This window comes from Rhizomucor pusillus (genome assembly GCF_041956525.1).
Source record: "Rhizomucor pusillus strain CBS 183.67 unplaced genomic scaffold VTP01scaffold_4, whole genome shotgun sequence".
Taxonomy (NCBI): domain Eukaryota; kingdom Fungi; phylum Mucoromycota; class Mucoromycetes; order Mucorales; family Lichtheimiaceae; genus Rhizomucor; species Rhizomucor pusillus.
In genome coordinates this window covers 1307419-1322012 of record NW_027192146.1, presented here as the reverse complement: position 1 = coordinate 1322012, position 14594 = coordinate 1307419, and the positions used below count along the sequence as shown (strand labels likewise).

The window sequence follows — 14594 nt, the reverse complement described above, 5'->3', positions numbered from 1 at the left end:
AAGGAACAAGAGGAATTCCCGACTAGCCTTGAAAACTCGAGGATACTTCGGGAAGCGGAAAAGAGATTTGTCCCAATCAATGCATTTACAGTACGACGTCATTGGTAATGCACATAAATTACCTTTTTAAACCGTAGTCGTACGGCACTAACTTTTCATCGCTGGCAATCAGGCACTTCAAATAATTCGATGTTGGTTTAATCTAGACAGTCAACTATTATCCACCGCATACATCAAGCGCTGATCTTATCTCTTCTAATAAGAGTATAGAACTTCACCGCACTGATGGAACATCCAGTCTCTACGAACGATGACTGTGGTCATCTGACAAAGGTATCACAAGATCACCAGACACAACAATTTACACTTTTTCCTGAAGCAAAATACTAAAATCGTGAAGATTCAATTTTGAGCACTTGACTGGTGCTACTTCACCGACATACACTCTTTCCAGAGATTTCACATTGCAAGATAAGCATCCAGTTTTTCTATGAAGACGGGTAAGGCACTGTTGTCAATTAGCATGGTGGGCCTGAGCCCATGGACTATGTCATTGATGAGGAGCAGTATGCTCTTGAAATGTTAAGTTCATACACGCAGTATTTGCGCAGTCATGCAGAACGAAGATGCAAAGAAGGATGTAGACGCGAGTGTACACGCTCTACATAGCACAGTCCACCTATTGTACACTGTCGCAAGGGATAACCTTAAAGATGTCATTGGTCAATGTTCAGCTTGAGAAGATCAAACAATGCGTTATGGACAGAGCGTGGATTCTACTCAGAAAGCGGTGCGATATGCGGATGATGCCTCTCAATATGCTATGCGTCAAACAAGAAAATCCACATATATGGACACTAGAGGGCCCACACCAATTCCATAGACTCCACCAACGAAGTATTTACAACCCACAGACAGCAATCCTCAGTACAAAGAGAAACGAATACTAGACTTCGTCAATAATTTCCAAAAAACAAAACCCCGGACGAATGGACTGGAAGCGATGTCCGGAGACAGGCGTCGATCAAGGCATCATATTTGGCTACGGCAATGCAGAAAGTTTCAGAGTGCAGTGCAAGAGGTATCAAAAGAAAGCAAGCAAAGAAACACGCCCGCGCCGAAAATGATGTCCACAATAAGGAACTGTCGATCTCATCACGCCCTTTAAACAATCCTTTATCTCCAACTTGGGACTTTGCCTCCTGTTATAGTAGATATCCAAGCAGTGATGAATCAAGATTTCATGAACCGTGCAATCCAGTATTGTCTCTATGCGTACCGCAGGTACAAGGTCCTCCCCGTCTTATTAACCGTTTGCACTGAAAAATTGTCACCGTGCCGTTTGATGGACTCCTTTACGGTCTGCTGTGACAAGCCGTTTGTGCGTCAATCACCGAGCAATTTCTGGGCTCAGCACTGTTTTCTCCTCTCCAGAAGTACTATCGAGCATTTTGCTGACGCAGATGGCGATCTCGACCTATTGGTGGCATTGATCATGTTTTTGACGTATGGAATGACCCGACTATTGTAACTTTATATTCAATTGCCAAGTAATATAGTGTCAAGCCTCATAGTTTGACGCAAATACGCCATTTGCCATTTGAATGGGTCGTGCATACTAGCAGCGTTGTGGAAAGAGAAGTTGCGGGTTGGTTTACTGTATGTAAGGTTGTTGCAGAGGACGAAGTGGAATTTGCAGAAGATTTATGTTATGTAGAAGTTTGGGATGTATATGTAATTGCTTAGCTGTGAGCTGCCAGTATCTTGTCAGTAGCTGCTAATTTGACGATCTCAATAAGTTGCATACGTGCATTCGGTTTTCTTTTTCGTTCGTTAAAAGTTAGCAGATACGTTGACTTGATCTTTGAAATGCAAATAGGCATTGATGAAGAAGCCAAGAGGACCCGTCAGTTTCAAGTTTGAGCTGATCCGTGTTTCTGCTGGATTGATTGTTCTTGTTGAAAATTGAATATTCAGATCAATATCTCCAGCATCATCAGTTTCCACGCAGTTATAAAAGGAAAGTAGCAGTAAAGTTTTGGATTCTAATGAGTCGCCCAATATCATATTGTATTGATGAATTCCTGTAAGAGGTGTCCCAACCTCAGAGACGCGTGCACGGACGCCCATAGGTACAAGCGGAGGGGACCTGTTCTGAAGGCTATTGGTCTTCCGCAATGATGAACGGCAGGAAAGCGACCGTGACATGTAAGACGCTCTTAGTCGACAAAGGTGAACAAAGGGCAGCTTTGATTTACGCTTTGCACTTTCAACAGACTGTGACGAGTATGGAGTGTGGCCGCTCATCGCTGATGACTTGTCGTCGCGTCTGCCGTTAAAGAATCTAAAGTGGCAACCGTCGAGTCAGCGGGCTGAACGCTTTATTCCGTCACTCGAGGTCGACCTGCAGCGCTTCAACTTTGAGCAGGTGCCTCAGCCTTTACTTTCAACGCATACGACATACTTGAACCTGTACTTTGTAAACTGCGACGTAAGTACTGTTATGCAAGTAATTGCCCATTCGTATCTATTCAACACGAAAAAAAAAATAAAGGATAATGATGTATATAAAAACCAAGTTCGAAAACAAATTAAAGCATGGGTGGATATATCAATGGCGAAAAAGAATCAAGAATGGTTGATCGTTTACGTTGCCGGCCAAGATACGCGACGTAGCAACAATTACCTTGGTCTTAAGACGACAGTTTTCGACAAGATTCGAGCAGACTTTAATCAAGGAAAACGTGACAGGTAAGGAATGACGAGGCAATTGTTAAGCATTGATGTTTAGACGATGAATCGCTAGGTGCACGTATATCCGCATTAAGGACCCCGACGGCCCTTCCTCAGAGCTTTGGGCATCCTTTATTGATAAGATGAAAGAGAGTATACTGATGAGTTTCGATGCTCACGTCACTCAGCTGGAGGAGGATACTCGGCGCCTAGACATGCAGCGACATATGCCTGGATGGAATTACTGTACTTTCTTTATTTTGAAGGCAAGGATTGTCGCTATGCAATCTTTCCAGAAACCCGAAAACGTAACTGAAACTTGCGCTGCAGGAAGGACTAGCTCAAGCATTTGAAATAATGACACTGTACGAGGATGCATTGATCCAGTATGATGAACTGGAGGCCTCATTTTTCCAAGTTCTACGAGGTCGGTGTATATTGAAAGAGCAGTGTTTGTGATTATTATCTTATTCAATATCCGTACAGACAAGGCATTAGCATGGTTTGGGCACTTTGGAGCAACGGATCCTATGGACGACAGCGGCAATATTCTCGATTTCAAACGCAAAGATTACCGCGATCTGATCAACAAGAACAGTATCTCTGTTTTCGACTTTCGATGCTATCTCTTTGCGCGACAGTGCCGCATGCTGCTAAAAATGCAGCGTGTCATAGAAGTCTGTATCCGTTCACAGCTATTCATCAGCAGCTTCATTCCCTCGATCCGCGAAAATGAGGTATTACCACGTAGGATATCAATCAATATGGATGGAAATAGCTAAGCCAGGGCATGATTAGGAACACTTGGTGGATCACTTTGTGGAATCTTGGGTGTTTTCGGTTTGCATGAATATTATAAATGAATGTGAACCTCTGTCAGCACAGCTTGCTGCTGCAGATCCTGATTTCATTGCACCATACAATGCCGTCAAGGCCGATATTTTGCTGACAGCTCGCAGACAGGTATGAAGTATGCCGATTCCAACAAAAGTCGTTTGGTAGCTAACTTTTAAGCAGCTGGATAAACTAGGCATTGCTTACAAGCACTTGCCCGTCACATCACCTTTCTCCGTATATCTGGATAAAAATGACCCAGAACCAAAGGAAAATTCAAAGGGCAAAATGACCAACCAAAAGCTGCTGGAGGCAATGGATTCCGTTGAAGCATTCGACAAGATATATATGGTGGGTCGCTGAAGATCAGCCGTTCCTTCTCTCCACTAATTTAAAACCTTTGCTTGTAGGCATTGAGTACGAGAGCAATTAAAAGCTACGATGCATGCTATAGGCCAAGAGCTGCCTTGACAGTTCATGGTGACATCGCGACGTTAAAATAGTAAGTACATAACCTGAATATCTATTTGATCGTTTGCAATTAAGTGGAAATGATCAGTATCCGTGGGAAGTTGGAGGAGGCAGTCCGTATCTATGAATCGATCATTTGGCGATATGACGAGCAAAACTGGGGATGCATCGAAAACAGCTTACTGGAAAAGTGCGCAGATGCGCAAAAGAAACTGGGCAAGACTGACCAGTACATTGAGTCGCTTTTAACTCTACTAAAGAACGAAGATTGTCTTGAAGCTGATAAAGCTACTCAGTACACAGAAGAATTGTTATCCAATGTACTCACACTCGATAAAGGTATGTCTGTGATGTTGTTACATTCATTGATGCGAAAGCAAACCCATCTGTTTGATGTAGAGCTTCGTCGTCCATTTTCACCAATGTTCTCAGTCAACGTCGTTTCCATCATTGATGATCCAAAGTTGGTCGAAAATACGAGCGTGGAAATATGTATAGATAACAACTTGCCAAAAGTAGGGTTTGGTTCTCCAAGTATCGAATCATTATACATCTAAACGTTGCCTCCAATAGAGTTTACACTTTGATCGTCTTTCCTTGCGACTCGTTGGAAACGATCCAGAACAAATTTGGTTTTCTACCCAAGACAAAGACCTGCCGCCAGGAAAAAGCAAATTCTATCTCCCTAGCAAGGTACGTGTGTCTTGAAGCTGCTATGAAGTAAGACAGGCTTGCTGATAAACGTGTGCTAGACATCCACTGCTGGCAACTATGTCGTGGAAGCATGCGAAATGCATATCGGCAAGCTCATATTCGAACATAATTTTATGCGTGGAGGCCAAAAGAAACGAGTAATGCGGCTGAATCACGATGTTAATCGCCCCAAGGTAGCGCTTTCGCAACCTGATGATGGTACGTAGAATATTTTCTACCCTATTAATGCAATGCTGAACACGGTGTTTCTTCCATAGTTTGCCTCGGTGAACTGCAAAGCTTTTCACTCAAGATTGATATTGGCAAGAAAGGCTTCGATCAGGCACAGATCTTGCTGGAACCGCAGACAGAGGGCCTGGATATTGTCCGCACGGAGACTGTGGACGCTTTTATACTAGATCAAGACGGTAAATATAGAAAGAAACAATGGATCAAGCTAATCGATCTAAAGCATGCTGGGTGATCTAGGATCAAAGAAAGATAAACTTTCTTTGAATATGGACGAAAACAAGAAAATTGCTCTTGGAGCCTTTGAAGCGCATCAAAAATTAGAGCTTCTAATTATATATGAAGGATCCTACACGGAATCCGAATACAGAGTAAAGTGTCACACTGCGCTGAAGTAACTTCCTTAGCATGCCTAAGCAGTATCTATAGGTCAAAACGACATTTACATACAAAGTTGAAGACACTGAATTCGAGTTTATCTCATCCGACTTCATACATGTGAATATCCCTCTCGTAGTCACAGAGTCATGCATTTTCCGCGACGATTGGTACGTCTCGTTTGGAGAGAATGCAGTTGCAAGAAATTGACATTGCCGCAGTATATTCCTTAAAGTCGAAGCATATTGCAACGGTGACCATCCTGTCAGAATATTAGAATCGACGTTGCAACCATCTAGGTTATATACAGTGGAAAAGCAACCTGAAGTCGAAAAGTGGGATTTGGTACGTCATTTAAGAATGAAGAGTTGGCGCACACTCTAACGGACGCTTCCAGATGGTATTTCCCAAGCTGGCAGCGACGTTTGTATACAAGCTTGTCAAGCGAGAAGATCAAAAAGAGGAATCCGCAAACTTGCCCTCAAAAGTTCGTTTCCTCGTAAAGTATAGGACATTGAAAGAAGGTAAATACTAAATAGAAATGAAATGTGCTTCAATTTACTAAAAGGCCTTTATTTAGAGGTGGAAGCTAGCGTTGGAAATATGCTTCAAAGGAGACTGGAAGAACATAATGCGATTCAGCACTTTACATATATCTTTTCAAAGATTAAGGAGGCTTTCCTATCCTCCATCGATTATACCAGCTATGGATTGACGGACGTTGTCCATCTTGACGATTTTGACGCTGAACTCTGCGAGTCCTTTTTACTGAATCGAGATTTGAAAACAAAAGTCGAGCTTCTGGATCTAATTGAAGAGTTTTTCGAGGTACCGTATACATTAAATACCAATTTCCCGCGATGATAACTAAAAGCATCTGCAGCAACACGAAGCCATCACTGCACGCACTATCAATGAAAATGCCCCGAATCCTCAATTGAAAACTATATCTTTTCCATTAGACGTGCCTACGTCCAAGGTAATTAAAAGGTAATACGTAACAAAGTCATGTATTTAACATAGTCCTTGATATTAGATTCTGCACACTGCAGAGCTTGTCATGTCGTTGCCTGAAGATGTCCACGTTTCCGAAGCATGTCCCTGTATCCTGCGCATAAAACAATCCTCATATTGGTCAGCTGTAACTGCAGCGCAGGCACCGGATGGATTGGAGTTCTACTACGACATTGAAGTCGATTACGATAATTGGCTGTTGTCCGGCAAGCGCCGTCTACGTTTTGTGTCCAAGGTAAGCTAACTATCCAGCATCACCTATACGATTCCTCTTGCTCAACGTGCGCATAATTGCTCCAGCCTGATCAAGTCATGGAATTCCCTCTGAACCTCGTTCCACTTAAAACTGGCAACTTGCTGTTACCCGTTGTCCGCGTCTCGGCTGTCTCGGCTGATGTATCTGCTGCCACTGTCTATGTCAACGCGGCCCAGCAGGTATTGGTCAAGGCAAAGTCGAAAACGGCTACATTTTTTGTAGAACAGCAACAGCGCTTCTTACAGCCACAACAACCTGGTATCTCTTACACGTCAAGTCAAGAATACACTGCAGCAGCTACTGCATCCTCGTAGTCAGAATTTCTGCGCTTTTGATAATGTATATTTTTAAAAACATGAATACATATCATTTTGTATACCATATTCATAGGTGGAAGTGGACTGTTTAGATGATTTTAACTATATAATCAAAACGAAATTGCAGTTCATATAGTACATGTTGAAACATTCTAAATACTGTAAATATTCAGTGCACCTTGGTTTGGATTGGCGCCAACGCCTGCAACAGCAACGCACAAAGATCCGGAGTCTACACTGTAAGCTTCTAGCCAGTTCAGACGTGCAACAGATTCATCAAGCTGGTATGCATTTTCCGGTTCTTTGATTCCGATGTAACCAGCGTCGCTTTCACTCAGTTTCCAAAGCGACACGGTGCCATTTGCAGAGCCCGATACCAGATAATCATGTCCATTCTCGCCGTCCTTGGGGGCAAACGACCTGTAAAAAAGGGCAAGAGTTAAAGCAAATATTACTTGCAATTAGAGCCCTCTATGACGTACAGTGCGTTCACCAAGTTACTGTGACATTCATTGAGTCGGCCCTGGACCAAGTTCTTTGCTTTCCGCTTTTTACCGAAAAGATGGATACTGCCATCACCCAAACCAGCAGCTAGCCATTGGCCGTTGCTGGAGGCAGTAACGGAGTAGACGAACGGTGGGTTGAACATCCGTTCGGATCCTGCGACGAACTCACCTAGATTTTATGTTAACACATGCTTCCCAATTGAAATTCTCCTTTACTGATATTGATATACGTACACATGTCATGTGTCTTTGTGGGCGAGCTTTTCGATATATCCCAGTGCATCAACTTGCAATCCATGCCTCCGGACCATACTTTGCAACCAGCTGGTTTTAGTCACACAGATCGAAGCAGTGTTTCTAGCGATGGTGTTCTACCTTCCCATGACTTTTGAGGGCGGAAACGGACGGCCATGCAGATCTGCGTAATATAAATACATATGTCAATGGCACGCAAAATACTCAACGTTCAAATCAAAATCTTACATTTGCGTGCGTCTTTGTTATCTTTTTGTGAAGCTTATCGTTTTCCAGATCCACTAGTAACAAAAAATGGTTTAGTGACATGCAAGAAACATAGTAGACAACTGAGATAGGATTTACCAATTTTGACACATCCTTGATCGTCTGCTGTTACTAAACAAGTATCATCTTCGTTGATATCAATCTAGAGCATTGGTTCGTTCATCAGCAACAAGTGATCCTGACCGATCGTATCTTGGTACTATACCATATTGATCTCGTCATCGCTGTAAGCATAGGTCTTGATGGATTCTGCTAATATTAAGCCTTCGGTTCGTAGGTCATAAACGTGGACCTTGGTGCCTGAAGCCAAGTACACGTAGGGTTTATCTCGACTTTTCGCAAACGCCACACTGGATACCTGGCTGCCGTGTTAGTCCCATAGATCGCTATAGATCTCGCCCTCTACATTTTTAAACATACAGCTTCTTCGAGTCCAGTGATACCCTTGATGGCACGCAATTGCCGCAGATCCCAAAGTCGACAGGTCTTGTCCTCTTGATTAGCAGCGTGAGATCTAGTGTGAGTCTTGTAGATCGGCAAAAGAGTTACTTTACCTGCACCGGACGCGAGGATATTGGGACCCAAGTAAGAGTCCTGACTGTATGCCAGACATAGTACGGGCGCACGGTGTCCCTTCAGCTGGGCAGTTGGTGATATCTTTTGTATCTCGACCATTTCAATAATAAAATTTGTTTCTAGTTAGCGGTGGCGGCGGAAAGCAACCACTGGGACCAGCGTGTGGTTTGGCATGAATTGAGGAAGTACAATCGTTCCGACTATTTTCCATACAATTTAGCCTCATTGACAGCAACTCCAATGTCTAGTTCAATATCCTTCTAACAAAAGGACAAAAATGGAAAAATACAATACTATCTAGATATGCACCTTGCATAGGATCTCGACATTTTCGACATCGGACAAACAAGGACATATATTGCCATAGTTACAATCAAAGAAATCTCTTTGTCTATCCTGTAATAACCAAAATTCGTCAATACGAAAGAAGGCTACGGCCTTCGGACAACGCCAAAAAATCAAGATAACGCAAAAAGTTCTGCTGCTTGCGCAAAAAGTCATCTCAGACCCAACCAGCGCAGAGACCAGCATACAGAATTTTTCGTCCGTGAGTTCGGAGATCGTTACTTTCCTTTCCCAAGGCTGCACACATAGATTGATAATATGGTGGAGCAGAGCTCTATCTACGTTCGTCCAGTGTCGCTAGACGACCTCAAGCATAGCAAGACGGCCAAAGCAGTCATAAACGCAGCGTACAGGTCGCAAGGTAGAACGGCTTCAAACAGTGGGTGGTTGCAATAAACTGACACATTGAGGTTTCAGGCGGTTGGACAACTGAGGAGCATATTGTCAGTGGAGAGCGAGTGACCATAGAGGACGTGGACAAGGCGGTCAAGACATCCGGTGGATCGACTACACTTTTGTATGCATTCGATCGCAGCGGCGATGTTGACATTGTCGTTGGCACACTGCAAATTCAGGCGGACGAACACAACTCAGAAGAGGCTGAGCTCGGTCTTTTCTCAGTGAACCCAGCATATCAATCGCAAGGCATAGGTGGCAAATTGATCCGCGCAGCTTTCGACAAGATGAAGGAACTCGGCTATTCCAAGGCTGTCATCCATGTATTGGAAAACAGACCCGAGATTCTTGGCTGGTACCGGAAGATTGGGTTCGTAGATACTGGTGAAAAGGTGCCATTCATCTGGCCCGAGCAGTTGAAGATAAAGGACTTGCATTTCTTGGTTTTGAAGAAAGATCTTTAAAGAATTGTACCTGTAATAATGATAACATTGATAATGCTTTAACCCTCATTTTCGTTCACGACAAAGAAAACACATAGCCTTATTTATTATGTGCACCTGTATCATTATAAAGGGATTGGTGTATGGATATCAAGTCAGTGTAGTTGATTTTGACCGAAATAGTTAATTATGGTAGCGGTGGTAGATCCGGGGTGGGAGCTAAGGAACGGTGGCGTGACAACGGAAGTCCAATTGCAACAAGTGAATGAATAAAATGGGGCGACCCCGCAGTCTTCGCTGTTGCACCCCGGATGCAGCTGGATCGAAATGGCATAGACTTACGTAAATGCGACTGTGGGAAATTCTGCGCCCCGAAAATGTGGGATATAAAATTTGACCCTGTTTGCTTTTCAGGGTCCCCGCTTTTTCTTTGCTAAACTTTACAATGACCCTGACTGACATCAACGGCACCCCCATCGACGAAGCCCTCAAGCGTGACGGCTACGTTATCGTCGACGGCCTTATCCCGGACGATATGTTCGACAAGCTCAAGGCCGCCTGCGATCGAGTCGTCGACAGGGCTCGAAAGGGCGAATGGAAATACAGGTAAACGCCCCTCCGCCTGATATAAAAACAGAAGATCCCTGGGTTGTAACAAGGTATTTCCATAAATAGACGTCTTGTGGGCACGCAGTTCCCTCCATGGACTGAAGGCACGGATGTAAGCACACTATCGTCGAGATCAGAAAATCGAAAAAAAATGCGGGGAATATTCAAGTTTAGAATATTTGACAGGTGTGGGGTGTGCAGCATCTCCTCCATCCCGAACTTAACGAACCTATCTTTATGGAATGGTATGGCTCTCCCAAGCTGATGGAGGCCGTTTGCCAGCTCCTCGGTACCCAGCAGGAAGCCCTGCAGATGGGTAAGATTAATCATTATTCTTTATCTGTCACGAAGCCTTTAACTAACGGTTAAATGTCAACAAGAACTCTTCAACCTTTTGATCAACCCTCAAGATTCTGACTTTGATCTCACCTGGCACCGCGATGCTATTCCGGCCGAGACTCCGGAGGAGGATGAAAAGGTCAAGTTGACTATTCCTCATTATGGAACCCAATGGAACACGTAACGTTTTCTCTTCTTCAGACCATTTCTTTTTTCTCACAGACAGCTGACTGTTTATTGTATACAGAGCTCTGTACGAGGACGATTGTTTGTTTGTGGTCCCAGCCTCGCACAGACGCGTACGCACCCCAGAAGAACGTGACGTTACCATCAATGACCCCAAGAGTCACAACATGCCTGGTCAGCTGCAAGTGAACCTCAAGCCCGGCCAGACCGTCTTTTACGATAACAACATTTTGCACCGCGCTGCATACTTCTCCTCCAAGAAGCGCGCTACTTTGCATGCTTCCATGGGCACCATCGAAGGTGGTCACCACAGAGCTGCTACCATCTTCCAACACGGCTTGGATTGGATGGAGTCTCCCGAGTTCACAAACAACCTCTGCGATTCCTTGAAGAAGCCTTTTGAAAACGTCCGCCAAATGGCAACCATTGCTAACCAGGGCAAGTTTGAGACTAAGCCCATCCATGCTCACTAAGAGCGTCATGCCACGCCTGTTTTTGATATATAGTATATTTTGCCTGTACCATAATAATAATAAAAATTGTGCCGTTATCGAAATCATCTGGCGTTACATATCATGCGGCATATGGGGAGTGCGGATCCCCTCCTCCCACCACCATGCTCAGATTACAAACTCCTTCACGTCTGCATATGCGTAAATGGAGCAAGAACTGATTGAGCTACTGCTGGTAGCCAAGAAGGCCTTGTCCACAGGACAGGCAATCTGTGCGCAAGCCAATGAACGCACTCAAGAGACCGAGCAGTACACGGAAGCCATTGTGAAAGCATGGCCAAAGATCCTCTTTTTGCATAATCACATTTTGATACAGCTCAGTACCTTAGAACGCATTCGTGAATTCCTGACAGTCAAGGCTGAAGAGGTCCACAACTGCATCACGGTAATAAGAGAAAAAAAAGAACTGGGAACGAAATAGAGCGTAATAAACGAATATCTTTTTTATCCAAAGGACCTCGAAGAGTCTTTAGCCAAGACGTCCATAGAACTTCAGACTATTTTTGACAATCTAAAGAGCTGCAAAATCGACGAGGATATTTTGAGAGTGAACCAAGAGATTGATGCAAGCTCGACGTCAAAGAAGCTATCGACGCTGTTTGATTACATTGACGACAAGGCAGTGTTCGAACTGCAAAAGCAGGCCGATGATGAGATTGGAGAAATCGAGGTGTGTGCTTGCATAAAAGTTTCCGTTTCTAGCGGTCGCCGTTGCTCACCCATTGTTATCTTTGTCTCGCAACAAAACAACAACAACAATGTAGAATCTGTATGCGTCGCTCACAACCACGTCAAAGTCGCTGTCATCCACCATCACCGAGCTGGCAGCGCTGCAAGAGGCTGCAACGTCCATTTCATTAGGTGATTCTTCAGTTGCGCTGACGAACGATAAAACACATGTGCAGGAAGAGGAAATATCAAAGATGGCAGAAATCTTGACCGCCTTGACAAATCACTATGATCAGCTGGGAGAAGCAACGAGGTGATAATATTCATTGTTGCTTTTTGGAAAACAAGAGAATGTACTGAAAGATGTCTCTAGACTGTGTCAAACGGATCCGGATGCAGAGGATAGCCTGGATATTCGAAGTACAGTGTTGCATTTAATCAGCTTAAAATTCTGCCTTACTCATGTCTCGTTCTATTCTCAGTCCTGCAAGGTGACAATACGCGCATTCCAGATATATTGGATGATCTTCAAGATTCTTTGGAAGTGGTTGAAACTATATGGTATGTCTCTAGATAATTGATCCCTTCTACACACGTTCTTTCTAATGTTCAATAATCCCTGTCGTTTAGCGATGAAGCTCGAGTTCGCATGCAAGTGTTCAACTCGATCCAGGACGAGCTCTTCAAAGTGTTATTGCAACTGGACTTTTTCAGCGCCCCAGGTGGGCAGGCAGATGCAATCTGCGAGAAAATCACAAGTGCAGAAGTAAGACAATTTTCATGTATATTCTCAGTCGTACGTGGTTATTAAAAAAGGGTCCTACAAGGCTGAAATGAAAGAACGTGAAGCGCGTCTGAACAGTTACTGCAAAGAGCTGCGGTCACTAGCCGAATGGTCTGTTTGCTGCACTGATCTAAACTGCTGTTGCATTTACTGATAATAGTTTGAATCAGGTACAATGCGTACGCTTCCTCGTACAGTCACCTTATTCTTGAAATTGAGCGACGGAGGAAGAGCAAAGAGAAGCGTGACAAGTTATACGAAGAACTGGTTACTTCCCTGGAAAATGCATACAACGGTACGTACTGGATGGATGTCTGCTAGATTGACCTTTAACCTTACTGCGCTTCAGATGAATACCAAGAGCGGCATAGTTGGTTTACACAGCATGGAGCATATCTCCCAGAGGATATGTGCAGATTCATGATGGTACGAACTGGATTGATTGTACTGTTTGAATAGTCTAAAGCCATGTAAATTTGACCTTTTCCATTCCAGGAACCTCCACCAAGAATAGTTGTGCATATGGAAGAACAAGAAAATCATCGACTTCCAAACTTATCAAAAGCAACCATAGAAAAGGTACGTCCGGTGTAATGCTAGAAACAGGATATTTCTGACGTGGTATTTAAATAGGCATTAGCGAACATACACGGCAACAACGAGCATACCTGTTAAACCGAGTCCTACCGACAACCAATACCTCCAACGAAAACAAACAAATGCCAATCGACTTTGCAGAAGTTTACTGGATAACAATAAATGTGCCTGCTGCCGAATGGACAACGAGCACAGGTATCTAAAAGAGATTACAACATCCATCCTACTTTTGCAATCGTCAATCTGCTGTATACATCATTGGTATACTACTCGTAGCTGAATGCGGGTGCGTCGTTAAATTTTATACTTTTCACATTTTTGCCAAAAATGCGGATGTGTCCAAACCGTTGATCCAGTCTCCATGCATTTTGCCCTAATATTCATTAGCATCTGTTCTTCCGCGTGCTGGTAGCGTATAATTTTTGATCGCGTTCTTCTCCTCTTCGCTGGACATTTCATTGGTACTTGCAACTGTGCTGCCACCATTCTCTTCAGTGTAAGAGTAGAACCATCGGGTCGCTTTGATGTTGTCCTCTCCAGAAGGAGAAGGAGCAACTCCAATGAATCGTACGTAAAACTTTGCACGATCATCATGTTTGAGTGATTTGAACACTCGATCGATCTCTAGATACCGCAACGAGTCTGGTAATGCTATCACTGTGCGAAACTCGTCTATTCGTTCGAATACCGTATGTTTTGAAGCACGAGTCGCTCCAGGTCTGTAAAGACGTGGCGTACGAGGTCAAGATGTAACAGATGGATATGCGAGTTTCGAATTGTCAGCTGTTTGAGCGGATGCCTTTTTCCGTGGACTTTGGACAATTGTCCTCGGATCATTGCTTCTGTGCCTGAACAAGTCGTGTTTTTGTTGCCGTCAATAGCCAAACTTGAAACATTGGGTAGACCAGTGAGTAAGGTTACGAGTGAACCTGGGTTCTCTTCGTTTCTGAGCTCGATAAATAATTCTGTGATCTTCCGTGCTCGGTACAATAGCCAGGATACATTGTGCGCAAAATCCCGGTGTCCGCTGGACAACACCAGCTTCTCTATATCCTTCTCGCGGAGCAAAGGCTGTACGTTATCCATTGGTATGCCAATACCACGTAGCTCTGGTGACATTGATCAATATTTGACAATCAAGTCTGTGTAAATGCGATATCTGTGC

General features: G+C 43.8%; 7 protein-coding genes across 7 annotated transcripts; 5 read left to right on the top strand and 2 right to left on the bottom strand.

Annotated features, from left to right (window-relative positions):
* Nucleotides 1–989: 989 nt before the first annotated feature.
* On the top strand, nucleotides 990–1531 carry VTP01DRAFT_7836 (uncharacterized protein; the record flags this gene model as incomplete). The annotated part of the gene is made up of 2 exons (XM_069386891.1): nucleotides 990–1081; nucleotides 1285–1531. 2 exons carry the CDS (start codon nucleotides 990–992, stop codon nucleotides 1529–1531), a joined length of 339 nt encoding a protein of 112 aa, XP_069242301.1.
* Nucleotides 1532–2177: 646 nt separating this feature from the next.
* Nucleotides 2178–6942, top strand: VTP01DRAFT_7835 (uncharacterized protein; the record flags this gene model as incomplete). The annotated part of the gene is made up of 22 exons (XM_069386890.1): nucleotides 2178–2208; nucleotides 2277–2491; nucleotides 2555–2751; nucleotides 2807–2999; nucleotides 3064–3160; nucleotides 3220–3470; nucleotides 3532–3696; nucleotides 3751–3918; nucleotides 3978–4069; nucleotides 4127–4377; nucleotides 4438–4553; nucleotides 4612–4731; nucleotides 4791–4950; nucleotides 5010–5159; nucleotides 5221–5351; nucleotides 5410–5528; nucleotides 5580–5703; nucleotides 5756–5882; nucleotides 5939–6186; nucleotides 6242–6337; nucleotides 6395–6607; nucleotides 6673–6942. The coding sequence occupies 22 exons, from the start codon at nucleotides 2178–2180 to the stop codon at nucleotides 6940–6942; spliced, it is 3534 nt and encodes a 1177-aa protein (XP_069242300.1).
* Nucleotides 6943–7097: 155 nt separating this feature from the next.
* Nucleotides 7098–8648, bottom strand: VTP01DRAFT_7834 (uncharacterized protein; the record flags this gene model as incomplete). The annotated part of the gene is made up of 9 exons (XM_069386889.1): nucleotides 7098–7365; nucleotides 7428–7620; nucleotides 7686–7763; nucleotides 7827–7869; nucleotides 7935–7987; nucleotides 8052–8115; nucleotides 8179–8331; nucleotides 8394–8467; nucleotides 8528–8648. The coding sequence occupies 9 exons, from the start codon at nucleotides 8646–8648 to the stop codon at nucleotides 7098–7100; spliced, it is 1047 nt and encodes a 348-aa protein (XP_069242299.1).
* Nucleotides 8649–9152: 504 nt separating this feature from the next.
* On the top strand, nucleotides 9153–9754 carry VTP01DRAFT_7833 (uncharacterized protein; the record flags this gene model as incomplete). The annotated part of the gene is made up of 2 exons (XM_069386888.1): nucleotides 9153–9255; nucleotides 9312–9754. 2 exons carry the CDS (start codon nucleotides 9153–9155, stop codon nucleotides 9752–9754), a joined length of 546 nt encoding a protein of 181 aa, XP_069242298.1.
* A 424-nt stretch (nucleotides 9755–10178) lies between these two features.
* VTP01DRAFT_7832 (uncharacterized protein) lies at nucleotides 10179–11340 on the top strand (the record flags this gene model as incomplete). Its single annotated transcript, XM_069386887.1, has 5 exons — nucleotides 10179–10339; nucleotides 10409–10454; nucleotides 10529–10658; nucleotides 10723–10861; nucleotides 10929–11340. 5 exons carry the CDS (start codon nucleotides 10179–10181, stop codon nucleotides 11338–11340), a joined length of 888 nt encoding a protein of 295 aa, XP_069242297.1.
* Nucleotides 11341–11524: 184 nt separating this feature from the next.
* On the top strand, nucleotides 11525–13507 carry VTP01DRAFT_7831 (uncharacterized protein; the record flags this gene model as incomplete). The annotated part of the gene is made up of 11 exons (XM_069386886.1): nucleotides 11525–11764; nucleotides 11834–12049; nucleotides 12144–12361; nucleotides 12422–12468; nucleotides 12531–12609; nucleotides 12679–12814; nucleotides 12876–12943; nucleotides 13003–13127; nucleotides 13182–13258; nucleotides 13328–13411; nucleotides 13466–13507. 11 exons carry the CDS (start codon nucleotides 11525–11527, stop codon nucleotides 13505–13507), a joined length of 1332 nt encoding a protein of 443 aa, XP_069242296.1.
* A 295-nt stretch (nucleotides 13508–13802) lies between these two features.
* Nucleotides 13803–14548, bottom strand: VTP01DRAFT_7830 (uncharacterized protein; the record flags this gene model as incomplete). The annotated part of the gene is made up of 2 exons (XM_069386885.1): nucleotides 13803–14148; nucleotides 14229–14548. The coding sequence occupies 2 exons, from the start codon at nucleotides 14546–14548 to the stop codon at nucleotides 13803–13805; spliced, it is 666 nt and encodes a 221-aa protein (XP_069242295.1).
* Nucleotides 14549–14594: the final 46 nt, after the last annotated feature.